The sequence below is a fragment of the Chlamydotis macqueenii genome, chromosome 3 (assembly GCF_036417535.1).
Source record: "Chlamydotis macqueenii isolate bChlMac1 chromosome 3, bChlMac1.mat, whole genome shotgun sequence".
Lineage (NCBI taxonomy): Eukaryota > Metazoa > Chordata > Aves > Otidiformes > Otididae > Chlamydotis > Chlamydotis macqueenii.
The window spans coordinates 84106864-84134124 of record NC_141558.1 but is presented as its reverse complement, the minus strand read 5'-3'; the positions used below and the strand labels follow the sequence as shown (position 1 = coordinate 84134124).

At 45.8% G+C, this 27261-nt stretch overlaps 1 protein-coding gene across 4 annotated transcripts in view; it reads right to left on the bottom strand.

The window, feature by feature from the left end:
* Window positions 1-24691, bottom strand: part of LOC104481868 (uncharacterized) — a 57851-nt gene extending 33160 nt beyond the window's left edge. For 2 of the 4 annotated variants that reach the window (XM_086745534.1, XM_086745536.1), the window contains exons 1-4: window positions 24611-24687; window positions 24155-24453; window positions 5872-5947; window positions 3915-4405 (exon numbers count right to left, since the gene is read on the bottom strand). In XM_086745534.1, coding sequence (XP_086601660.1) covers window positions 3915-4405; window positions 5872-5947; window positions 24155-24223 — 636 coding nt within the window. In that variant the 5' untranslated portion in view covers window positions 24224-24453; window positions 24611-24687. Of the gene's footprint in view, window positions 1-3914; window positions 4406-5871; window positions 5948-24154; window positions 24530-24610 lie in introns of those variants that run through there. The other 2 variants (XM_086745535.1, XM_086745537.1) reach the window with 2 other exon arrangements.
* Window positions 24692-27261: the final 2570 nt, after the last annotated feature.

The following is a 27261-nucleotide window of genomic DNA, read 5'->3' as shown; positions in this document are numbered from 1 at the left end:
AGACAAACCATGGCAGAAAGGTTTCACAACTCCCTCAGAACTACCTAGTGACTCTGTAGCATAATTGGAAATACATGCATGTACCCAAATTCTCTGCCTTATACTTTAAAACAATGCTTTCCTTACCAGTCACATACCCACACATAAATGAGGACAATTTAGATTGCTCATCGTGCCAACCCAAAGCTGCTCTCCTCCAAGAGAGTTCTCTTATGATCTCTCTCCCTGCAGATGCTACACTCTGACTTCTCAAGCTGTTGAAAGTAGATTTGAAAGGAGCTACTGCCAGTCCCACTGAACGGCACAGGAGGATGGACCCTTTACTTCTTCTCTACCTGTTTACACAACGTGCCAAGACCACTTAGTCTCATTCCCTGGGAATGAGCCCAGCAGCTCCAAGGAGTCTTTGTGACACCCTGGACTTCCTTAGATCTCAGCTGACCCTTGTGTCCCCTGGTACCTTCACCTTGAGCTAAAGGATGTCCTGGCTGTCCTTCACCTCCTGTTCTCAGCATTGCCAAAAAAAAGCCAGATCTGCTGAGGTTAACAAGGTAGCAGCAGATCTGGCTTTCTAGGACATGCACAGCCTTCATTAAATAGCAAGTGGCTGGCAGCAGGGCCTGCATGTAATAAGGTTGCTGTTCAAGGACCACGATCAAGGGGTGGCTGGGAGAGGGCATTTGCTGCAAAAACACAGGTGTCTGCACGAGTCAGGGTATTTCTGCCCAATTAGGGGAAAGAAAAGAAGTCTTCTGAGCTAATTTTCTAGTCCTTTGGAGGAGTGAAGAAAAGCACACATTGAATGGCCTTTGCTCAGCCTCAATAGGGAAGAGGCTGGGCGGCCAGCTGACCAGCCAGCCAGGGTGGGAAATACACTCGCCAGCTGCCCAAACTCATGGCTGGGGCACAAAAGGGCAGAATGACACTGCCCTGTGAAGCTGGAAAGGCATAGCCTGGCACCTAACCAGACGGGGACTTTTTAAACCTGCTCCTGTGCAGCCTTTCCTGCTGAGGGTGGCTGAACTGAAAGGCCCGGATTATGGAGATTTCCATTTATCCACAAGGCCATGGAGGCAGGAGCACAGCAATTCCTTAACCCCTTAAAAGCATTCATATTGCCCCCAATCCACTTGTCTCTCCCAAATTTGCTCCCCTTACCAAAAGGCACCAAATCACTGGACCACAGGAAGACATTTGGACACTACATGCCACTGATCCATGGCCTTCCAGCAAAAGTTGCCTTGTCTGTTCAACCCTAAGAATAGCTTAAGCATCCCAACACAGAGCCGCTCCACACTACAGTTCTCTGGACCAGTTTTCCATCACCATCCAACATAAGCAGGATTTGATGCAAAGGTAAAGCATTTGGCACCTCTTCACCCACCTTTAAGTAACCCATACCACATCATGCACCCAAAAGTGTCATCTTGTCTCAGAACACATTTGCCTATGGCACAAATTAATCTTGCATGATACTCTTTGTTATCTGTCAGCTCCACAGAGCTGCAGGAATGGGAAGTAAGGCTCAGGGACAAGGGTAAAACCACATCTGCTGCTCAAAAAAGTTTTCATCTGATCAAACTTTTCAGCTGTATTCTCATAGGCAAGCACATGACAGTAAGGATAAGAATCGCAAAGCAAGACTAGCTTGATTTTCAGAGCCCAGATGAAGCCTTAGAGTAGCCAGTTTAATATTATCATTTCTCACTTGCATTGTTTACCTGATTAACAAACTAACAGCTGTTTTTGTTGGAGATTGAAAACAGACCAAGAAACACCCTGGTCCCATTTTACAGGTGTGGAATGGAGGTATTGAACAAGACTTACCCAGCTGCATACAAAGATTTTGTGGCAGAACTAAAAACAAAACCTAGATTTCAGATCATTGCCGTAAGAAATTAGATTGCTAATTTTAGCAGAGCTGATGGGAATCCCAATGTCAGTAGAAGACTGAATCTACAACACTATTGTTATACCTATCATGATTTTTTGTAGCACAAACAAGTACAAGTAGCAAGCAAAGCCATGCAGTGAACAAGACTTCATAGATCAAGCAAGAAGTCATCACAAAGCTCCAAGATTTTACTGGTTGAAAATTAACCAATTAAAACTATAAAAATAATACAAGTGACCAAACTGTTATAGTATTAAGGCTGTGTCTCACTTTGTATGTTTCTCTCCCCTCCTTCAAAAAAAAGTACATTTTTAAATTAAAACCACTAGCTGCATATCATTTCTTTAGAACAAGGATTCCACAAGCTAGAAGTGTTAATGACATCTACAGTAAAAATGTTATTTAAAAAAAGACACATCCACCTCCAACCCAGTTTTCAACTTTTTGCAAAAATCTTTGCCTCAAATTAATCCAGAAATGTAGAGAGAACAGACAGACCAGGAAGCAATTTTTTCTCACAAGTTTCCCAGAAAGCCCACAATAGTTTGGAAAGCTTATTTAAATTAGCCTTCAACTTTCACCAACACACTCCTGAAGGGAAATTAAGGCAGAGCAGGTAGATGCTATGCCTGGGGTCCAAATCAGAGAAAGCACCTGCACCAGAAGGAAGATTTTTCCATTTACTCACATGCACACTGAAAAAAAGAAGGCTGGGCACAGGCTTACCAGCTTTCTTCTCCTCTCATTAGGATGCGAGACTAATTAAAGCATGTTAGTATCAGTAGAAGATTTGAGTGAAGTGAAATGCACGACTGGGCCTTTTGAATGTTCTGTGAGCAGAAACTTGGCGAGAGGGCGAAGACAGGGTGAGGACAACTGTACTGAAACCACAAGTCTCTGCATTATGTATTCATGGGATGTATGCTGCCAGCAGGACTGAGAACAGGCAGTTATGCAATGGGGAAACGGAAGGGTCTCACTTTTATAGATCTTGGAAGATAAATACATACTCCTTTCTTTTAGTGGGTGCATCTTAGGTAGTGCTTAAAGAGGGTGCTGTTAGTGATGTTAAAACTAGTACATCCAACCAACCAGAGGCAGTGAAATTCCTCCCTAATGAGAGGAAATTCAGAACTGAAAGTAATGTTTTTAAGTTACTGCAATTTACCAGGGTCAGTAGATGTCTGCAGACAGCTTTCAAACTGACACTATACCAGAGCAAGAAAAACAAATAATTAAGAGCAAGCTGAAATACTAACTCTACAACAATGCCTTCTGAAAGAGGCACCAGATGGGCACTGCACAGGGCAGCCCAGCCCACCCCACCACTGCCAGACGTGCCCCATTGCCCAGCCTCTGCAGAGATGAGGCAAACTAGCGTTTATGCATCTCAACCCCAGGCCCCTAGAGAAGTCCTGCAAAATCAAGAGTAACTGCATCTAGAACAAACTGTAAACAGTTTGTATTTATAAAGTGTCACGAAGATAAAAAGCATGGGTTTACACTGCTGTAAAACTCCTAGGAGGCATAAAGAGACCTGGGCCCAAGGAAGTCAACAAGTGTGGAAATACCTATCATCAAGTCTACGACCACTTTCCCAACAAAAGTATTCTTTATACACCCCATAGCAGTTAATTTATTTTTTAGTAAATGGTATGGGTCAGCTCACAGTAGCAGAGGTAACTTGACAAAAATGAACTCCAGTGGTTTTGCTCCTGTGTTATGTGATGAACCGGACAGTATGGGTGCTGCCTTCCTAATGGGGGTAGCAAGAGAACAGCCCACCTGTAGCAAGAGCCACTCAAGTAGCAGCAGCTTTACCACTCAGGGGAGGTATCTACACTTAGGCCTAGTTTATCCTAGACAGATGGCAGAACTACCAGTTAAGCCTCTGAAGACATGATCACAAGAAGCAACCTTATACGTTTACTGAACCCTGCCTCAATAATTCTTTTCTGTCTTTGCTTACAACATCTTCTTTCACATGATGCTGCTTTCCTCATACAAAGCTCTGCCTTACCTGCTGCATTTTTTCCAGGTCAAGGCTGGGCCTGCTGACCTTATCCCCATATCCTTGCCGATGTCTCTTACAAGGCATGACTTGTTCAAGGCCTGCCCCAACGCTTGTGAAGATTAAGGGTCTAGAGGCTGGGCTCCGCACCAGGGGCTGGAGTCTCTTGGGAGGGGAGGCACTGAACAGCACAGGACTTGGGCTGGCATGCACACCATCGGCCTGCTCTGCCACAGGCCGGAAGGACATAGCGCACAAGTTCTTCACTTCTTCGTCACTGGAGGAGGTGTTGTTGCTGTCACTGCAGCAAGCAAGCCTGCTGACCTGGGACCACTTTCGCTTCTCAGCAGCAAACTCTCGGTTGATGCGCTCCAGCTCTTCTTCCGAGCTGTGGCGGTCAAGGCTGGCATGGAAGAGGGCCCGAACCTTGCAGCATTGGTTCTCCTGGTTCTGGAGCTGGTTGGTGGCCAGAGGGGTCAAGGTACAATTGCGTCTTCTCTCTAGTGGGAGGAGGAAATAGAGCAGTGGCAGAGCAAATCTGTGTCCCATACCCCAATAAACTGCGCCTGCTTTCTCCTGGGCTGTTTTAATTTTTTACCTGCTCCCAAGCTCTCTCAGCTGTTTTCCACTTTTTTTTTTCCTCACAGAAGAAACACCCCCCCCACCCCAGCTGAATGCTCCCCTTTGGTAGTTTCCAGAATTTTGTTTAGACCAGACTGCTAGACATCCCCTTGCAAACTGTCACCTGGAAGTCTAATTGCAGAGCAAGAACGTGGACCTGCTACCCACCTCATCCGCTGAACATGGAGAAGACATGATCTTGCAAATGTGTTGTTAGGCACTTACCTCTAGCTAGAAACATTAAAGTCTAGTGACTAGTTCTCAGGGCAGAGGATGTAAGTTAGTTGCATTATTTTAAGCAGCATGTCTGTGGCTCAAATAAGATATATGTTTTCTTGAGGTAAAGGTCATCTTTCTATTGGTTTGCCATGTAAAAAAGCCTGCCTTCAGCCACAAGCTAGGCACACTTATACCTGTTTTGCTGAGCTCTTTCTGTGTTAGGCATGTGGAGCAGGGATTTTAATTTCAACAGGACACACCCTGTGTGTCAGGAATTTAACTTCTGCCTTTGCATAAGAATCCGCTTGAATTTGGCTAAATTACAACAAAATACAGGTCATGCTCAAATGGTAGAGACTTAGCATAGCTCAAGAGATGCATTTACTACAGATTTCACCTGCAGCTGTAAGCTGCGTTATACCAGGTACAAAAAAAAAATAAAAATAGCACAGCACTTGTCTCTCCTTTATGAGAGATCCTCAGCTAGATTCAAGAATAAAGCTGCCCAATACCAACAGTACAGGAGGAAGGGAGTAAGCTAATCAGACAAGCGAGTGCAGGTGAATGAGGAAAGGGAAGGTCAAAACTAGAAATTACAAGGAAGAGGAAACCTAGAACAAAGATGACAAGTGCACAAGCGTGGAAGAGAAGACAAATTTTTAGTCCCAGCTCTGCTGCTGGCCCAATTGTAGACACTCTCTGCCCCGTGTCTGCAGCACTGGGGCCTTAACATATGGTTAACAATGTCTGGCTCTAGTAAGAAAAGTGCAACTGCAGCATCTGATGGCACCATTTGATAACATCAGCTTCTCCCTGTGAGGTCCCAAAGACTTAGAATCATAGACTCATATAATAGTTTGGGTTGGAAGGGACATTTAAATATCATCTAGTCCAATTCCCCTGCAAGGAGCAGGGACATCTTCAACTAGGTCAAGTTGCTTAGAGCCTCGTCCAACCTGGCCTTGAACGTTTCCAGAGATGGGCCACCTAGTTCAAGGTAACTGACTTAATGCATCTGGTTGTGGTACACTGGGGACAGAGAAGGAGGCACTTCCAAGAGAACAAGTGAAAAGCAAAATGGACTTCAGATGTACCATCTCAGTCCCCTCCTATCTCATCCCTTTACCTCTGTCGATTTGAGCAAGTTCCTGGTTCTCTCCCTCAGAGTCGTCGCTGTCCTCATCACTTGGGGGGTAGGAGATCTAGGGTGCAAGGAGAAAGAAAAGCCTTCATCATGAACACTGAACATTGCCCCTAATGCTGCCCAGGCCACTTCCCGCACCCTCCCCCCTCTTATATCCTGCAGGCATCTACTATGACTAACCATACACACTTGGCCACAGCACCTCCCTGTATACACATCCTCATTTCCCAACCTCAAACTCCCATCGTATCCTCTTACTTGCAGCAACACAAAACACCCAGCCTACCACTATTTCCACCTTACTGCACCACCAACTCTTACCCAAGCACAACGAACATACCCTGCCCTGAGCTCCACAGACACACAGCTTAAACCAGCATGGCCTACCACATCCACATCACGTGGACAACTGAATCTCCAAAACCCACCACTGAAATAAAGACACATCCTGTCAACAGCTCTATCATCTTGCAAGGTGCCCACAAATGGAAGTGGCATGTTAACTTTAGCCATCCTATATGTGTACCTATACTTCCTCCTTGAAAGCGTACACACACAGAACACCAAAGAACAGACTCATCTTGCTTTCCTGCACGACAACACTGAAGAATGTAACAGAAATAAAAGAAACAGGATTTCACAGAAATGCAAACAATAATGCTATGCTGTCCCTGCCAGTACAGAGTCTTACAGTACCACTGAACACCCTTAAATGCTCTGAGAGTAGTAACAATTCACGTATTTTGTCTATCAGGAATTTTCAGGAACATTTGCTCTGGGACAGCCAATGGACTTGATCAAACTACTTGCTGTATACCCAAATATCCACTTACTCAAAACATGTTCTAACACTGAACAAACTCGGTAGTTGCTTCTTCAGGAGAGTTAAGAGATCTGAAACCAAGCTTTTGCAGGTCAGATGGATCCCACTGCTGCTGAGTTTCCTACGCAGAGGAAACCTGCCTTGTGCCTAAAGTGACTTCTGTTCTGCTGAGCAGAACAGAGCATACCTGGGAGTTATTAGATCAAACCTCTGAGCTATGCAGCTCAGTATGCGACTCTGGCAATGGCCAAAACCAAATCAGTCAAAGGAAAACGCAATACTTCAAAAGAAGCCTTTACAAGAGACATCACTGCAAGATGAGCTATATTATTCCTTACACCCTCTTATCTAGAATAACAACAAACATTCCCATCACTCTCAACTGAGTCTCACAAGTTACTTGCCCACAATAGTATCCAGTGGCAATAGGTTTCAAAAGGTTACATGCTGTGTTTCCATTGTGAAAGTGTTTGATGCACTGTGCTTGACTTTTATAGAAGATGAGGCAGCATGCAACCATTACACTGATATGGACACACTTCAGTGCCACCACTGCTCTTAGGGAAACATCCTTGGAGTGTGTTTCAGCCTCCCAGAGACCCAAAAGAGCAATTACGCTTAACTGAGTGCCTATGAAAGACATACAGTTGATGCAGAGAAACAGGAATAGAGGAGAAATTCTGACTGATACTGAATTTGACAGCTATTAAGTCAACATACCTATTTTGTGACCATCCTCTAGGATTCTGTTTTGGGGTTTTGCTCCCCCAAAAGCCTGTTGCCACCTTTTTTCTCCTCATTTTTTTAAAGCTACCTTTTGCCCTACTATATTTATACTGCCCTTTAAGAAATCAGAAAATATTTTCCTTCCTTGTTACTTTCCCAACTGTCAAATGATGGCTGGGGAAAGTGGCCCAGATTTATCCTCATTGCTGATATTCCTGAAGTAAACACAGGGAGTTGTTTTTTCCTACTGCAACTACAGTTTTCTTGTATGTATTCACACACAAGCATCATTTAATAAAGGCAGCTGGCACTAAGGAACACTGCCAAAATAACAGACTTCTAGCTGTCCCCAGAACAGGTATAATACCTTGTTTGTGCCACGGTAGTTCATAGAGGGGACAGCTGACACTGAGGTGCCATTGTGCTAGCTGCTGTACAGACAGACAGTGGTCCTGTCTTCATTACAAAAGCTAAGGCTCCAATTCTAACTGGAGAGCTACTCACCTTAATCTGTGGCTCATTCCCACATAAAAACCCTTCATGTGGACGTGGCAGGGTTTTCAGTGAGATTTAATGGCTCTGCATGGGAAACCTATCAGCTCCAGTTTTTGTACCATGTATGTGTCAATACACAGCATCATGCTGCTTCCAGAAAAAGAGGCAATGACACCTAGTACATGCAGGTCAAAGAGCTACTGCACAATGTTACTGGCTTGAGATGCTCAAGATAGGAGTTGGATTTGAGTCAATGATTGATGTTTTGAAGGTCTTTGTGTCTACTGGTACTAGGCTTCCAGAACATTCACTCCTCCCCATACAATTTTGCTAACCTCTTGTCTCATATGGATAACTTGCCTCTGCTAAGTCCTCCCCAGTCCCACAGGCAGCCCAAGACTAATCTTTGAGTTGCCTTGAACATTTCTCTAAAGGCTTTATTCAGAGCACCTGCAAGAGAAGAGAAACCTCTTTCAAACAAGATGTTGAGTCTGTGGATTTGGTCCTATAGTATATTCCAAAGAAATTAAAGTGGTAGGACAATACAAAAGGCTTCATGGTAAAAAGGGGCTCTCACAGTCTTCCTAATTATCCTCCTGATGCTAGGCATGGAAGAGCAAGTACCTGCTCTTCTATAACCAGCTCAACTTTTATGAGCAACATATTAAGTGCTTTTCAGAATCAAGTCTCCCAAGCTCCTACGAGACCCTAGCTCCCATGTTCCAACCCTAACAGAGAATCAGCATTCATAGCAGACTCACCATTAATCTTGCTGAGTTCAAGTTTTACACATGAAACTCCTTGCCATAATACACCACACAGGCAAAGATTAATGGAAGATTGAAAAAAGGACTGTCTGTATGGATAACAAGAGTTTCTAGAAACCATAAAGATATAGAGAATCAAAGACTAATGCTCTGCCTCACTGGAGGTAAATGCTCCCTCCCTTGACTCTTCCCAGGCTTCAACAGTAACACTTTCCTCTCTTCAAAAGCATTCCACTAAACACAGCAGGATCGTGTTCAGGCCTTCAGCCTCCCTTACACAGTCCCTGTCTTGTATTAGCCACAGATTTACTTTTGTCCAAGGCAGCACAGCCTTGTTTGCCTCACAAACTCAGAATTGTGGCACTGTGATAACAGAAAACTTGATCGCCATGTCAAAGATCCCACTAGATCATGGCTTCATTCACAGCAGACAAATCACAGAATTGTTTAGATTGGAAGAGACCTCTTGATACTATCTAGTCCAAGCCTCTGTTCAACCTGGGTCAGCTAGAGCAGGATGCCCAGGACTGTGCCCAGTACACTCTGTATCTTAACGTGCAAAACTAAAGAGAAGAAACTCTCCAATTCACATAGACATGTGAATGCTTACATGGCACAAAACAAGCCAGAAAACAAAGGAGAGGTGTCCATCCACCCTCCAGTATTTCTTCAGGAAATGCATTAGATGTGAAGTTCAAAGACAGCAGCCTCCTGTTGACAAGGATCTCAGTCTAACACCTGGGTTCTTCAGCTCTGGCACCAGACATGCCTGTCAGGCTAAGGACTCCCACCACCAGATGGAAACACAGACAAAGTAAGAAAAGATGGGTTCATGTCAAATAATTTGATTGTATTTCAGAAGAACTGAGTGTAAAGCTTATAACTTTGACGAGATTTAACATGAAAGACAAACTAGCAGATATAAGAAAGAAAAGCTAGAGACAAAAATTTTTGTCTTTCTCTTCACATCGCTGCTTGTCAAGTGAGTAACGATAACTAGTTGCAGCCAGAAATGCTCAGGTTCTAAAAGGTCCAGTCACCCTTAGAGTCTAAAGCCCTGAAATACATCAGACTATTAAAAAATCCACCCTGTTAAAGCAAAGTTCCTCTTGGTCTTTACTTACAGAAGATAAATTAACCTGCTTTCATATCATCAGAAGTAATTACATTAAGAATCATCTGAGAGCTTACAAAAGGGAAGAGAATCACACTGCTAAGGCAGAACAAATCTCTCCAAACAGACTTCATTTAATGGCTGTATTGACCTAAAAAACTAAAACACCAATGGGATGGTTTGGTGCAGTGGAGGGTGTGTGCGTAAGAACAGGTAAGACAAAGATACAAGTGACCACAGGCAACCCCTCCTTCCCAGCTTCAGTCAAGGATGCATACAGGCTGGAGGGCATCATTCCGATCCCCCTCTGGGAGGGAGGGAGTTTACCTCCAGGGAGGTGGCTTCCCCAGCAGAGGCCCATGCTGCCGCATAGAAGGCTGTTTGTGACACAGGCTCATTCACTTGAGCCCCGGCACTCCAGTAAAGCCCTTTCCACGTGCTCTGGAAAAAGACTTTTCTGTTGGTCTCACTCACTGGTTCCTGGCGCAAAGGCAGAAAGGGATGATGAGCTCAGCAATGAGTAACTGATATCTCTGCTATGGGGAACCGATTTCCATTTCTTCAGACTGAAGAAGTGAAACCAGTGCTCACTTACCTTCTCCCTGCCACACTGCCTACAGAGCAGCTGCCAGACACATGGGCATCCTACAGGACAGGGCTCTGCTGCTGACTCATCTCCTTCTCAACTGCTTGGCTTTAGCAAAAACATTTTACTAAGTTTCCCCACTGTTATTTTTCCAGGTCAACAATTGCTGTAGTTGCCATGGGACGCTGCCTGGTCTTGAAGGAGGGAGCTGCCACCCTCCCAATTACAATAAACTCTGAATTAGAGAGAGTGGAAAAGCAAGGGATATTATGAGACACTGAAAGGCAGTTTTGAGCCACTGAACACCATGAGGAAGGAAGGAAGGAGTGAGTCAAACAGACCTTCAAATTAACATCTAACTCCTCTCACAAGTTCTCCTTTAAATTTTATTTTAGAGATATTCAACATTACAGGGATAAGTCACGTTAGTAAAACAGGCTGTAATGATTGCTCTTTCCTCAAGAAAAGCAGCAGAGTTAGAGATCAGAGCAAAGGTTCAGTTTAGTCTTCAAATGTCCGCAAGTGAGATATGACTGCCAAGACTAGATCTGGGTTTTACAGCTGGGGTCCTTCAACAGCTAAACTTCCAGCCAGAAGTCCTAGTTTGGAAAAGCTTTCTAAAGTCTTTTTTTCCATTGTTATTGGAAAAATAACTGGTTTCAAACACCTTTCTCCATTTCCTTGCAAATGGCTACAATTCAAACCCAGGGTTCATAACCCTTGAACACTGTCCTTGAACACTGAACAGAGTAGCTGTCTGGCTGAGTCAGTCAAACCAGTGATGGGCCAGTGGGACACCGTACGCCTCAAGGCCCTTGTTTTCCAGGCCTACCCCAAGCCAAAGACAGAAAAATTCCTATTTTTTGGTAGGAATGTTGCATCTTCAGTCAGACACATCTTCTGCAGGGTCTAGAGTCCAGTTAACCATTGGTGGGCTTACAGATTTGCAGTAGGCAGAGTCACTCCAAATAGCCGAGCCCACAACGTTTTAACAATACAGATGCGATTTTTGTTGAATGCTTACCTTGCAGAAACACAGGCAAACATGGTGATTGGCAGCTCTCAGAGCGCAAGTGGTGGGAGTCATCAACCAGAGAACATGGAAACTGAGCTTCTGTTCTGAGGAACAATGACTGAACCTGATTTCCAGAAGCATGGGCTTAAGCTGAGTTACCTAGATCTTAAGAGAGGAACACACTAGGCGTGCACAGAACAGCAAGAACATGAGTGGTGGGTGGGTGCAGGGAGGTGTGTGTTTGTGGCCCTCATTGTTTTAAATCCTCTCCCTCATCCTTCTGTAATTCCACAAACAAATTAATATGTGTGTTTTGTACATACTGTTTGCATGGCAAGATTATGTTTGTCTACTCTCTACACCTCCTGGAAAGAGGTTACAACTATGGCCAAAGCTGACTAGAACTACAGAGGTGACAGGGCACCTCTGCCTTAGGCTTGGGGATCTTTATTTGCAAGTGGAGTGAATCAGAGGACTTTATGCAAGAGACAAGTGCACGAAGGCCGTGTTCAGCACCGGGAAGGGGCACAAAGACTGATCACAATACAGTTCACGCCAACCCCACAGAGCACAGCTGGACTCTGCACACTCTCATCTGCCCCACATCAGTTCTCTTGCAGCAGAGTTTGCATCAAACTTCCTTTGCTAAATCTGTCCCTGCTCTCCCTAGGGCTAAGCTGAGATGACTTTGCAGGGGAAGACTAAAGATAAAAACATCAACAGTTCTCTCAAAATAAAGAAACAGCTAGTTTCAGTGCTTCACCATTGCTCCAGAGAAGTACAGTATGCAGCTCCGATGAGCCTATGATGCATGAACACATGGACTCCATAGTCACCAGAAACAGCAGACATCTGATGTTCTCCAATGACAGGGAACTGAACACAGCTGATGCCTACAATTGAGCTCCACTGTTATACATCAGCTAAGGATCAGGTCTTAAACACAGGTATCAGGTGAGCCAGACCAATAGCCTCTTCCATTGACTCCTATCCACCACAGGTCTGTTCTCAAACTCTGGGCAAATATTGCCAGAAGAGCAAAACCAAGATCATCCTTTTAAATTCCACTCAAGATAAACCTCCAAAAGGCAGTACTTACAAAAAGACTAGAACAGACTCAGTTCTACCCAGTAGAGACCAATGGTATAGGCACCCACATATATGCACATGCTTCTCCCACCAGCCATCAAATCTGTGTGACAGAGGACACAAAGAATGCTACCAACTAAAAAAATAAGACTTCAAAAAGCCTCCTGGGCAAAAAAAAAAAAAAAACCCAGACTCTCATCCTTAGCACCCAAAATAATTCAAATCTTAAGAATTCCATTCAATTTATTTATTCTCAAAGCCACTATGAGAACCAGAATCTCTCTTTATAAACATAGCTGCAGTCATGTTTGGGGCCATGATTTAACAGGTCATGATGTGAGAAATTACAGATGGAACAAAGTCACTACAGCCCTTACTCAGCAAGTGGATGAGGTCTGGTAACAAAGGTGTTACCACTAAAGTAGAGCCTTTAATCCTCCAATTTCCTCCTTGCCTTTCCAGATCACTATGTGTTATGAAATAAGACTGCTTCTGCAGTACAGGAGCCAGGGGAATGCTGCAGCTTCATGCTGTGATATGTATCATCCTTTCCGGTAGCAAGCATTTTTACAAAATTCTCAGACGATCTCTATGTTGTTAGCTTAAGAGGCTCGTTAAGGTTTATAGCTCTTATTATGGTGACAGAAGCCAAACACTCCTCCAACTCCACTTCTACCTGCAAGTGAAACTTCCAGATGTGCCACTTTCCCTTAAGTCTCCAGAAAGTCTCCTACTCAGGTCCCACCACTCAGTTTCTGCTCAGTACACCCAGCACAGCCTGGCCTCACCAGCAGTTACCTGCATCTGATGGAACCACACAATAAGTTTCTCACCAGCTCTCTTGCTCTACTCGGGGCTTTGCTGATGTGATAAAGAGATTTATGGCTAATTCATATCAAAGTTTCAAGAACACTCTGGGAAGACTAGCATCTACCTGTTACCTTTCTCACCCTATGCGTGGAGACAGCATTTTGCATATATAGTTCAGAAGGGAATTAGCAAAGAAAAGTGGTAAAGTGTCAGGAAACACCCATCAGAAAAAAAAAGCAGTAAGCTACAAAACAGTTGTGCTGCAGAGATCCTCCTGCAAAGGAGGTCAGCTCCTCTGACAGCTCACAGTACAGAGCCTTGGCACTCCCCTGGCTCGCATCCCACAGGAGCAATGCTAGTCAGCATTGCTGACACCACAAAGCACAGCAGTTCAGAAAGACAGGAGCCTGAAGGATTAAAGACCTTCATTACAGGGTCGGGGGGCTCATCCACCCTGTGTCAAGATACAGGGACTTAGCTCCATCTGTAATTTACAGCTCATTTGCTGCTGAACCTCAGCTCCAGACACAGTCAGATTAAAAGCAGCACTATTTACCACAGGCTGGCAACCCTCCCAAACAGAAGAGGAAGGCAGTGTAAGGGACACCTAGAACTGGAGGGGCACCTATAGCATAGCTAATCTTATCTGTCACCCACATACTGAGAGAGGGGAGGATGGGAGATGGCTGCTCACACCAGTGTCAGCCATTCCTGCTTAGGCCACAGGGATTTTTAAATACACCCCTCCTGATTCTCACTCCATCTCCACTGGCCTAGCTCACTTATTACTTTGCTGTGATGAGAAGAGATCCCTTTGAACAGGTCAGCTTCTCTGACTCTTCACAGCAACCCCCCAGCATTCCATGGGTCCCCTCTACCAGGGAAGTCCAGCTGACAGAAGCTGGCATAAACAACACATCTGGTGACAGTTTTTCCATTCCCTCCTCAAAAGACCCAGAGAGGGCAACTGCCATTATCCTGAGATACTTTATTAGCTGATGAGAAGCTGCCCATGTTGGGAGATCTCACTCTACACTCACCTCTGCTCAGCCATAAAGAACTACATCAGGCAGACTTGCAAACACAAGGAACAATGCCTTGCAGTCAGGCTGGAAAATGCATTTGGACCTCATGAGATATTTCAGACTTCTCCTCCTCTAAAAATCCCACATTAACCCTTCTGAGTGCAGGCGGATGCGAGCTGTTTTATCTCTATGGATTTATACCAAACTTCCTGTGCTTTATCATGGAGCAAGCCAGTAATATAGGATAATGCTTCAAGATCAGTTCTTTGGATCAGATCTTTGATCCCTCTGGTCAGGCATCTTTAAATAGTTAGGACCATGTAAAAACTTGCAATGCCTCTCACTGCAGCAGATACTTTCCTGGTAGGCATTCTGGGATTCCAAGTGGTTCCTGGTTGGGACAATCTGGCCAAAGGGGTGGTCTCTTCACCCCACACATGCAGGGATGGACTAGAGATGAGTGGCACAAAGACAGAGTGTGAATGTTTACTCTCTCCTCCAATATATGAGCCAGAAAGAACAAATGAAATTAATAAGAGGCAGGTTCTAAACAAACAATAGGCGATCCTTCAGCAGTACGTAGTTAAGGTGTGAAACTTTTTTGCCACCAGATGTTCTGGATGGAAAGACTGTACATAGATTTGGTGGGTCAAAGTGGACAGGTTTAGGTAAAAGTAATTGACTGGGCTACTAATGCACAGATAACAGTTCCGTCTCAAAACATCCTCAAGACCAAAGCATGTGCTCTTCTTGGAGTCTCCCCTAGGTGCCCACCTCTGGCACCTGCAGGAGACACAGATTGTAGGTCTAACTGGGGATGGATGCTCTTAAGTCCCATTCATGGAAGCAGGCCACACAGCATATGGATCTACTTGCAATATCACAATACAGGGGAAGGCACAGAACAAAACCCAACAGTGTTCTTGCAGGTCAGCTCACCTCACTCACCACAGATAGCCAATGACACAGTGCCCAAGAATGAGATACTAAATCAGCATCCCCACATACCATTTCAGGTGCAAGACAGGGGAAAAGTTGCATTGCACTGCAGCCCTCTGCAAAACATCACTGAGAGGTTTCCCAAGAGTGGCTTGTTCTGCCCAAGCCAGAATAAAGGGTTTTCTATGAATAAAAATACATACATGGAAAGTTGATGATTTTTTTAAGCCTCTAAATTATGTCACTTCATATGCTCCACACCAAATACCACTATTCTCTCCTGTTAATTAGCCTTTGGCCAAATAACTTTTATTTCTTTGGAATAACCAACTTCTAGGAATAAAGAAAAAAAATTTAAAAACAGAAACCCACACACAGAAACAGTCTGGTTGCAGACAGCTGTCTGGAACAACCACTTGGCTTTGTGTGTAATATCTGGGCGACAGGATATGGAAGAATTATTTTATATGTTTCCAGCTTATATCCAGACAAACTCTTAGCAAACTGGAGGACCTAGCTGCCTGTCTGGCACCTTTCCTCCAGGGGTGGAGAAGATGGGAAATTCCCCATTCAACCAAAGGAAATTTTCTTCTCATCTTGTGCCCATATAGAGCTTGGCAGATTACGGCCTCTGACGCCAAGAAGTAAGGACATCAGTTAAATAAAAAATAGTCTGTATCATGGAAACAACATGACTCCATTATGCAGGAGTAACATGAGAGATTTCTGGACAAAATGAGTGCAAAGGGATAGGATTTTCATGCCATCAGCAACTTGAATTCTATGATTGCTTTGAAATCAGTGGCTCAAAACCAGGTTTGTAGCCCAGTCAAACCAATTAATCAGCTACCCAAGGCCAATCAATAGTTTGTTCCCTAGAAATGTCAGAAACCAAGATCTGTCTACTCTCATTGTGGACATTAATGAATATTGAAATATTTCGGAGTACTTTATCCAGGCATCTCCTGTCCTTTCATAAAGTTAAATTCAGACAAGGACAAATCTACCTTGTAGCAACGCAACAATCTTCAGGTCAATTCATCCCTGAAATAGGAGACATGACTAAAAAAACCTCCTGAAGGCACCTAGGCTCAGGGACTGGTTTCCTCTTTTCCTCAGAAGGCGTTTTCCAGCCCTGAACTCTTAGGTCTTCTCATATGGGCCGATGCTGGAACAAGGCTTGAGAGGTGATCCCAGGCAGAGCTGTAAAGGGCTTTTCTCAGGTGTGTTTGTTGGGTACAAAAACCAACCCAGTCACACCTGTCCCACATGAAAGCAGCTCATTTGAGGAAGGCAATCCATAGCCTCGCAGTCTACCAAGTCAGAGGGACACCTCCTCAGGTTTCACCACATCTACTCACTGGTAACATTCATTTAGGAGCTGCATGCCAGTGGAGCACAGGCACTGATCTCTTTCCAGCACCACAGCTCAAGCCTCGGCAAGCTGAAGGGGCTTTGCAGCGGGACTTTTATTTCTACAGTGAGCCTGGATGGTGGGCTGGCTGGCTAAGAGCGCTGGGGGAAGAGAGGACTGGAAACAAAGACTGGTCCACATCAGCTGCTTGCAAAGCTGACAGTCACTCACAGAACCTTCTTTAGGCTTTTAGCCCCTGCCACCCCCAGATGATATTTCTGCCACGCTAACCCAGAACATCTAGGAAGATCCAGGATTTGGATTATGCAGCTATGTGGCAGCTTTGGTGCAAATCTTCCAAGGAAGATACTTTCTTCCACCTAGGTCCACTAAGAAGTTTCCCTTAAGTGCCCACAGTATTTCACCCTCCATGAAACTATCAAGGCTGGACTAGAGAGACAACCATGTGTGCTCTTCACATGATGTACCCACACAAGGATGCTGTGTTGTAGCATTCCCATGCTGCTAGGGCTGTCTCAAAGACAGAACAGAAGTTCACCAATTACAGAGGAGAAAGAGAGACTATTCACCATATAAGATCTGCTCCCTCTGCCTCAGCCAGCTCCCAAGATTCCTCAGCCTCAAAACACCTGTCCTACAACAACTGAACAATTCAGTCTGATATATATACTGATGTACACATGGAGGCCAGGCCAGGTCCAAACAGACCAGCCCACAGCACAGAGGGTTATAATGGGTCTGAAAAGCAAGAACAACATAGCAAGAGGGAGGAGAAATGCCCAGATGGACCCTGAGCTGTCCACTCGCAAGGAGTAAGTAAGCTGGTCCAGAAGAAACCAGACTTTGAGCCGTGCTTCACCCATGTGCCGCGTCCCCACAGCCTGGGGAGGCCTGTACCCAGACTAGCATGGAGACAGCTCTGCATATGTCGCATTGGGCCATATATCCTCTACATCAACTTTCAGGCCTGGGACACCACAGAGTTCGTACCGCACAGGGAATGCTTTCTGTGCAGATAAAGGTCACAACTAATTAGCTTTTCTCTAAATCCTTGCCTGGGTGTTCATGCTGAGCAGTTGTGGGTGGTGCTAGTGCCTATTCAAAAACAGCTTAGTTGGCTGACTCTGCTGGTCAACAGTGGCAAGAGGACAAACAGGCTCTGCCCACAGCCACGTACAACTGTTACTGCAGCAGAAAACAGCCCTGAGTGCACACATACCTGTGATGCTGGTTGCTAGGAAGAGTTGGGTCACTCAGCAACCCAAATCCCACTGAACAGGGGAAGAGGAGCTACAGATACATGCATAGGGATAGGAGGGGTTGGCACTGCTCACACTGTGGGTGGGAGTATATTTCCCACTGAAAAGGGAATACAGCCCTTGGTTCCCATACTGAGGCATCCCAACAACACTTCTGTGACTCCTGGCATGCTCCAGGAACAGCCAGAGAAGCTGGCCAGACTGGCATGCTACAGCATGTGCCCTGCCCACCCACCACTCCACAGAGATGTCCTAAGTGGATGCAAGCCTTGCGTTTTACTTAAGAAAAAGGTGAACCCACTGTTTTGCAAGAGCCATAATTAAAATAAATTATGACCCCACATTTTAAATGACATTTTAAATACTTTAATACTTTAAATCCCACATTAACCCTTCTGAGTGCAGGCGGATGCGAGCTGTTTTATCTCTATGGATTTATACCAAACTTCCTGTGCTTTATCATGGAGCAAGCCAGTAATATAGGATAATGCTTCAAGATCAGTTCTTTGGATCAGATCTTTGATCCCTCTGGTCAGGCATCTTTAAATAGTTAGGACCATGTAAAAACTTGCAATGCCTCTCACTGCAGCAGATACTTTCCTGGTAGGCATTCTGGGATTCCAAGTGGTTCCTGGTTGGGACAATCTGGCCAAAGGGGTGGTCTCTTCACCCCACACATGCAGGGATGGACTAGGATGAGTGGCACAAAGACAGAGTGTGAATGTTTACTCTCTCCTCCAATATATGAGCCAGAAAGAACAAATGAAATTAATAAGAGGCAGGTTCTAAACAAACAATAGGCGATCCTTCAGCAGTACGTAGTTAAGGTGTGAAACTTTTTGCCACCGGATGTTCTGGATGGAACATCCAGTGTCTGCTTTTTATTTTCATTTCAAATATAAGCTATTCCTTTTCAGGAAAACTGTTAGCATCCCGAACAGATGAACATAAATTCAGGACCTGTAAGACTGTACATGACAGCAGAAGATGAAGTAGAACTGCACTGTCCAGCAAAGCAAAATTGATTAATCTGTTTCCACTGAAATGAAGAAGTTAAATAGATAGTATTACATTTTCAGAAATCTATTTTTCATTCAAATAAAAATCAACAATTGGGAAATACAAGGAAAGCAATGAGATTTCCTTGCAACACTGGGGAGTAGATTTTTTTCTTTTTAATTTCTTAATCTAGCCCCTATTTTCATATCAATCCAACAAGGCCAGCTGAGAGGACGTGTCACAGAACTATCACAATGTTAATGAACTTCCCATTACAATGTATTTGCAATATCTCCAATTTGTCTGAAGTCCCACTCTCTGGACTTAAGTCATTACAGGAGATTATCAGTGCTGGATGTTGGCACAGGAAAGATGAAAACCCTTGAAGATTCTGACCTTAGAAGCCAAGTGGAAAGAATTGTAAACCTATTATTTTACAATGCCTCAGGCAGAAGCCTCAAAAATTTAACGCTTACGAGTTCTGGGATTGCCTGTTCCATTCTTTGCCTTGGCTGAGTATCTGTCACAGCATTTCTAGCCCACCAATATAACTTCAGTCCAAATTATCACAAGCCTAACTTTAGGCATATTCATAGATACTCCAATAGCCAAAACTGTACTTACACACTTACATTCACACAAGTGCTTGTCCCTCTCCTGAGTGAGATTAAGACAAACCAGGAGCACCTAATGTTCCCAGATGTTAACAGGAGGAAAAGCAAAGCTCCAATGTAAAACAGAGTTCTCCAGCCCTAGAGGAATGAACATGTTTGGTGGAATGTGCTGAAAATTCCATGAAGGAGAGAAAATCTTCAAACACCACAGGAGACAGATGAAGACAAATTCTCACTGCACCAAGCTGTCTGCAGCCAGCCTGAAGACCAGTGGCTGGCTGAGCACGTGAGAAGCAGTCAACTCGAAGAAAGAAGAAAATTAATATGTCCTCATTCATACAAAGCATGAGCCTTTACACAGATCTTTGAAAGCATACCCACTGTGCATCAATAATAACGGTGCCACGTCATCCTTTTTTGGTCTGTGGAGAACAATAAATAACATGCTCCTGGCTCTGCAGAGTAACCAGCTACCAACCAGAACAGTGACTTAGAAGTCAGTGCCTGTGAGCCTAAGGTTCACTTTGCACAGCCAGCTGAAGCTCCTTCATATATGGAGGATTGGGATGATTCCCCGTCACTTGTCACAGCCAGCCAGCCTAGAGTCTCATGGCTGACTCTGGATGCAGATGCCAGCAGAAAATAGATGACATGGACTTGCTGGTACCCAGCGCTGTGCATGCACACATACAAGCTGCAACACTATGTGAAGCGAGCTGATACAGTGATCTGGTTATTTCCCAGCCCATATACAATAGTTCCCTTGTAAGCAAGTGTAAGATCAAAATTACGTAGCAGAGAAATGCAGTTCTCTTATCACCAGAACAGACTCCCATATTACTTCATTTCATTGATTGACATTAAGGAAACGACAAACATGTCAAGTACCTCTGCCCAGGACAAAAAGGAATATGCCAAGTACATAAGTAATTTAACAACTTTTGTTGATTAGACCATCAATTGCATCGCCTCCGAAATTGGCTGTGTCAACAGCAAAGTTGGAATGGAATTGCCACCCTTAAAGTGTTCAGTTTTCTTCAGCTACATGTTCCAGCCAGTTAATTTTTTAACACACCACAATCCAACTGTTTCATTCTAGTAACACCTAGGGCCACTAATTAAGGGCTTAGTTTGACTGGCAATGCACAGACTTGTTCCAACCAGATGCTCCCTGCCCCAAGGAGCTTGCTTGCAAGCAAAGCTTAGAAAATAGACACCTACACTTTAGCCACTACACAAATATGCAAGGGCACAAGAGTTGATGAGGGATTTGGAAGAAATGCATTTGTGTGAGAAACCCCCATCCCAAGCAGCAGAGATGAACAAGATGTTTCATTTGTAGAGAGCTAACCGAGTCGGTTGGAGAGTACTTTTAAGTGCTCAATAGCAGTACTCCATTGCATAAACCCACACGCAACCCCAGGATATGCTTTTTAAAAGCTCCTTGAACAATTTAACTTACAGTTCAAGAAGGGCTTCTCAGGGCTACCAGCCTAAAACTATGAAAGAAAACAATAAAAACTGCACTAGACTGTAGTACTGGACAACCAACGAAAAATTCAGGCCTTGAGCTACAGGCCTCTCACTTTCCTTATTTGAAGCATTTCACTACAGTACGGGACAACCCCCCTGCTCTCACTCTTCTCCCCTGTCCCAGAAAATCTGCTCTGGAACTGACCCAGTTGCCAGCTGTTACCAAATATAAGCCCTAACCCGTAAAGTCAGATCTGCTTTTGGCTCTCTATTTCTAACAGCCAGCCAAAAATTGGAGGTTTCTGAATCTGGCCTAATCTCCAGCAAATAACACCATTGAAGCAAGAGATGGAACAACAGGCTGAGGCACAAGGCTCCAATTCACAATCCTTTCTTGGACTGAGCTGCAGCAGCTGAAGGACTCTAAGCCAGTGGGCTGGACTATAAACTGCAACAGCTCTGGAGCAGACACGCTGCCACTGAGCTGCCTCTGCTACAGGGGCATGAGCGTCCAGTGGAGAGACAAGGTCAGCAGGACCAGTCTTCCAAGACTAAAGCTAATTTGAACCCTAACACGAACTTCCTGAGCAATACGAGCATGAACCAGCAGACCTTTTGAGCCAAAGCTCTCTGAGCAGCCTTAGTTGTCAACTGCCTAAAGATCAACTTTAGCATGGGAAAAAAAGAAAAGTCCATTGCATCAGCACCCAAAGCTTGCTTGTTTCCTGAATTCACTTACAGGAGGCAAAGGCAGCTTCTCCAAGTGAATGAAGGCTAGGAAGACCTACCATAGCCACACTAAACCAATTCAGGACACATGATACCAGAATATTTTCAGTGGCCAGAAATTTCATCCTGAAAAGATTCCCAGACCTTGGATGCCAATCCAAAGTTGGTCAAATCTCCTAAGCTTACAAAAATGAGTTGACAACTTACCCTAAGACAATATCCTCAGACTTTGCCTAATGGCAGTACTGTTGCAAGCTAGAAACGCAACAGCAGCTTGCTTTCTTTTGAATTTGGAAACTTCCAGCAAAGGTCATGAAGTGCAAAAGCAAGTGGGTAATGAAGAAGAGCAGCAGCACACTGTTTTTAAAGCTCAGAAAGCTCTTGGTTTGGGTGGTGGATGGAGACCAGTTCTTATTCTACCCATATTAGTTGCTCATTCTCTACTTACACTACTACAGTCCTGATTTTATACTCACACCTAACCAACTTTTCACTAGGTTTCAGTGACAGCACACTGGATCTTTTAAATAATGCAAGTACCACACATGCCAGAAGAAGGACAGACCTACACAGACCAATGTGAGGAAGGTGAGAAGGCAGAAGTCCACTCTGTGCCCTGCAGCCCCACATCATCTGAGAGAAGTAGAGGGAGATGGTACAGGACTCTGCCTCATCACAGGGTTTGTTCACAGCACAGCTATGGGAAGCCCCTACACAGCTCACCTCTTGTGACACCTATCCCATTTCCACACCTGCAAGGAGATCTGGCCCAACACGTAAGACAGAGCACTGCACGCTCTGTTAAGCGATTACTATGCTAGTACGAGGCTCAGCCAAGACCAGGCAGCTGCACATGGTCCCCAAAGGCCTACAAAACATATATAAACCCAGAGTTTGAAAGTCTGGCTTTCTGCCCATACACATGTATACCAGTCATTGTACCACTCCCCACAGCAGGCTGCAACACTACCTCTGATGGTCTATGCATTAGCCTTGTAAGAAACAGTGCAAGGTTAAGTTTCTCTTCTCTATTGAGCCTGCAAAAATGCAGACCACCTGTTTGCAGCACAAAACTCTGGCACTAATATGAACAAAATGGTTGCAGATACCCCCTCCTGTGGGTTTTCCTGCATGCCTCCAAGCATCCTGAAGGCTATATATACCCCTGAAAGCTCCTTCCAAACATTCTCATGGTTTCACAACCTGAGGTTCCAAGAGACAAACAATAAAGCTAAAGGAGGCAATTGCAGCCACAAGGCCCAGAAACACAGTGTTCAAAAGAAATCCCCCACTGCCTCTGCAGAGACTTTCTGCACTGAATCCATCCACTACAACCTAAAGCATTGCCCTTATTTTATTTCCAAAAATAAAATCTAATCCTACCTCCCCCAAGAACCACAGAACATGCAATTCCCACAGGAAGTAGTACAGAGACACAGCAAACTTTGAGGAAACATCAGCACTGTTTCTAACAAAGTTGCTATCAGCCTGTCCAGAGTGACTGCGCAGAAGTGCAGCCACACAGCAATCCGCCTCTGTGTAACACATACAAAAGACTCCACTAGAGCCTGGTGTACAGATCCCCAGCCCCCAACTCGGGCAACGAGGGCTGCTACTTTTCCCAGATCCCTTGTTTGATTTGGGGCCAGGAGCTACATTTCCCGCAGTACTGATGCCTATCCAGAATAACTCCGCTGATTTCAGCGAGTATCCCTCAGTTCACAACACTTTCGCCAAACCAGGATCTGGTGATTTTTTTCTGAGTAACTCATCACGACTCCATTTTTATCCCATTGCATATGGTTCAAAAATTCTTCCTTGAATTTCCCAGGAAGGGCTTAGATGCTCCTTATCCTGAATCTGTCACCCTCATTTTTCTTTGGAACTCCAAGAAAGGATGTAAGCAGAGTTTGGAAAACCATGGGTCAATGCAGTGAGCCAGACTACAAATTTCAGCTCAGATTCCAGCCTTCAGGACCAGAAGGGAGAGAAATGCAAATAACGACCTGAAAGGCATTTTAGGCAAATCACATTTGTATATTACCTAGCACAGCGGGGTTCTTGCCAGGTGATGACTGGGAGGCTACAGATTGCACACATACAAAGGTAATTAGAGAGGTAAATGCCTATGTAGCTAAATGTGAACCCCGTCAAAAGTAAATACTTCTAAAGAACAGACAGATGCATCTGCTTTTACCCACCTTTCTGTATTACCTATGGAATTGTGCAGAGCAACTCTGAGAGAAAAGAAAAAGGACTTCAGTAACGCGAATACAGCCTAGGCCAGCTCCTACTGAGCACACTGGCTGAGAGGAAACTGGCCCCGCATAATAAACACTGCAAGTTACCAGCTTCTCAAGGCCCCGTTATTAGTTACCTCAAGGGTGAAAAAAAAAAACCAACCGAGACAAAACCTGCTGTTCTTACCTTTAGCTGGAAAGGCTGAATTTCGTTCAAACTCTGGTTCCTGAGCTTTTTGGTGAGGACCTTCAGCATGGTATAAATGCGAGGAGCCAAGAAAGGGTTAAGCACAGACACGCACACGCGCGCATCTACCGCCGCCGGGCCGCCGCCGCCTCGCTGGGAGCAGCTCCGCTCCGCAGCGCCCGCACCCAGCGCCCACAGGTACCGGTCGGGGGCGGGGGTCACAGCCCGCTTCCAGCTGCGCCCCTCTCTCCTCCGCCACCGCACTCTGTCCTGCCGCGGGGGCAGGGTAGAGGGAATCCCTTTCCGAAGCCGAAAGGAAAAAATAAAAAAATAAAAAATAAATACCAAACTTCCTTTGCTTCCCACCCCCCGCCCCGGTCACGCTTCAGAGAGGAGGGAGGCACCAGCTGGCAGCGTGCTGCGAGGGACGGGAGGCACCGGGCGCAGGCTGCTCACCGAGGGAGGGCACAGCTCCCTGACCGCCACCCCGGCCTCCGCTCCCTCCTGCCCGTCCCCCTCAGCCCCAGGCGGGCATCGCATGGCGGTCACCCCGCCGCTGCCGCTGCCCCAGCCGGGCACCGCCAAGCCCCCGGCTCCCGCACCGCGGCGGCGGCCCCGCGCCCCTGCCCGCGACGGGAAACTTGTAACAAACGGCGCGGTGCCCATTGGCCGGACGGGGCGGGACGGGGCGGGACGAGGCGGGGCCTCCGCTTAAAGAGACCCCGCCGGCGTCAGCCGTCCTCCGGTCCGGGGGGTGCGCGAGGGGCCGGAGCGGGGCCGCCGCGGTGTTACCGGCCGCCCGTCCCTGCCGGTGTTCCCTGGGCGGGCTGTGCTCGGCACGTAGCTGACCAGTAACCGCCTGTGCTGTACGGCAGCCTGCTCTCACACCAGGAGGGCAACAGGGTGGCGCGACCCTGCTGTGCTGTCCTCCGCTTCCCAGCACGGACCCGCAGGCAGGGCTCCTGTGCCCCATCTCCAGCCCCTTGTGCCACCCAGGGAACTCGCAAAGGGCCTGGGAAACTCCCCACCGCCTCTTCTCACGGCAAACGCAAGCGCGGGGCCATGGTGGCACCCACTGCTGCTGCACCAACTGCCACCGGGCACCAGCAAGGCGCTCCATTTCCGCGGCCTGTTCCTGTTCCCCAGCACCTCCCTGGCAAAACAGTCGGGAGAGTTATCGGGGACGGACTGATATGCTCCCGGCCACCTTGAACCCACAGGAAGCCACTGGCACGTTTGCCAGCAGTAACAACAAAGGGCTTTCACCCACTGCCAACTCCGTGCCAGCGATAAACTCCCCGTGTTGAGGTGAAAGGTCCCTTTTGCCCATTACCAGAGCCTTTTGTCCCAACCTTCCTCCTGGGACAAGTTCGGAAGTGTCAGGGAGGTCTCCGCTTGTGTACAAATTCCAGAGGAGCACAGGCAGGTTAACGTATCAGTTCCCCGTTCTCAGCCAGCACGCCTGTAACAAGATAAGGAAAAAGCACTCTAAAATGCTGACTGCGGAAAAGAAAGAGAACATCTTTGCTGCGGGGGAAAGGGCCTCAGTTCAGCTCCAGTTAGCAAAGTATTTTTCTTGAAGGAGTATGACAGGCACAGAGTCTGAGCCAGAAAACAACATTTCTGCTTTTCAGATAGTGCCTTCTTAGAAGACGCCTGCAGTAGGAGACAATCTCACCTATTAAACCGTTCCTGCTCCGCAAGTTCTGTATTCACACTGGGGACTTGTCTTCACCTGTTTTTCCCCCGGTTCACACCAAATTGAAATCACCATGCAATCTTATGAGTCCAAGTCACCGTGTGTTGTTATAGGTACTTCTGGTTTCCTTATTGCGTGAATACAGGAAAACAGGTAACGGTGCACATTATCACATCACTAGTCTAGCATCCTGCCTCACACGGGAGAGAGCAAAATGCCAGACGAAAGCAGAAATCCTCCACACAGATATGCAACAACACATCTAATGTTAGGTAAGAATTACCCATAACCCTTACCTGATAATCAAGGTACATCCCAAAGTCTGACAACTGAGAGTCTCTTATCATGTCCTTACTCTGCTGAATGTCACTTTAGAAGATTAGGGGTTTTTTTTATATAAAGCCAAGTTCCCCAGGTCTTTATTCATTCTTATTCCGGCATTGGAGCTGCTGGCCTTCCTCGTAATGGTCTGTAAGGTATGCCGCATAAAGCAGAGTCCGCTTAAACTACTATGGGTATTTCCCATATTTGAGTTCTCCGGGATCAAGCTTTGGGACAGGCACATGCCAGGGCCCAGTTGTTTACATCAGAACAAATGAAGCCAAAAAAGCTCCCTGAAACAGAGAAGAGCAGAACCTGCCACCCCAGCTGCAACACCTCACAGCCTCTACCTGGACTCACACTGCCCCGCCAAGGCGCAAAGCAGCAGCGGTCACCACAGCCTGGCAGTGGGCTCCTGCTACACTGCCCAGCCTGCTACGGGGACAGTGCTGCTGACGACAAGCGGCAAAAGCAAGTGCTGATGAGGCTTTGTCATGGCACTTGTGAGATAAACTAATACTATAATTCCTTGTGTTAACTCTGCTTCTGCAACCTTTGCCTACGGTCTTTCAGCAGCTTTGTATTTCTTCTAGGTAGAATAGCCAGGATCACCTGTTTCAGGTACAACCAGGTCTTTTTGGCATCAAGTTATACACACCTGCTCCCAGGGTTTTCTCAGACTGTGTAGCCACGAGCATCTCTGTGTTCCAGCAGGCTCAGGAGAAACTCACACTCCTGAGTTCTTCTCCAGCTATCCTTGCACCTCGGACCAGTAAATTACCATGGCCTCTCTCTTGCTCCACAACCACAATGCCTGGAGCAACAGATCGACAAGTCACAAGCTCTCCCTTGATCCACAGCATCCAGCATCTCCTCTGAAAGAGACACACTGCTGCAACTAGCAACAAGGAATTTAGCAATTTAGCAGACCTTCAGAGGAAAAGAAGCCCTTGCAGAAACCAGAGCTGCAGCCTACTGCTGCACTTCTTGTCTTACGTGATCTCTGCCCCAAGGATGAGGCTTGACATGCTGGATGGGTTCCCAGTAGATTACAAGTCACTCTACAGCATCATATACCGGAAAGAAA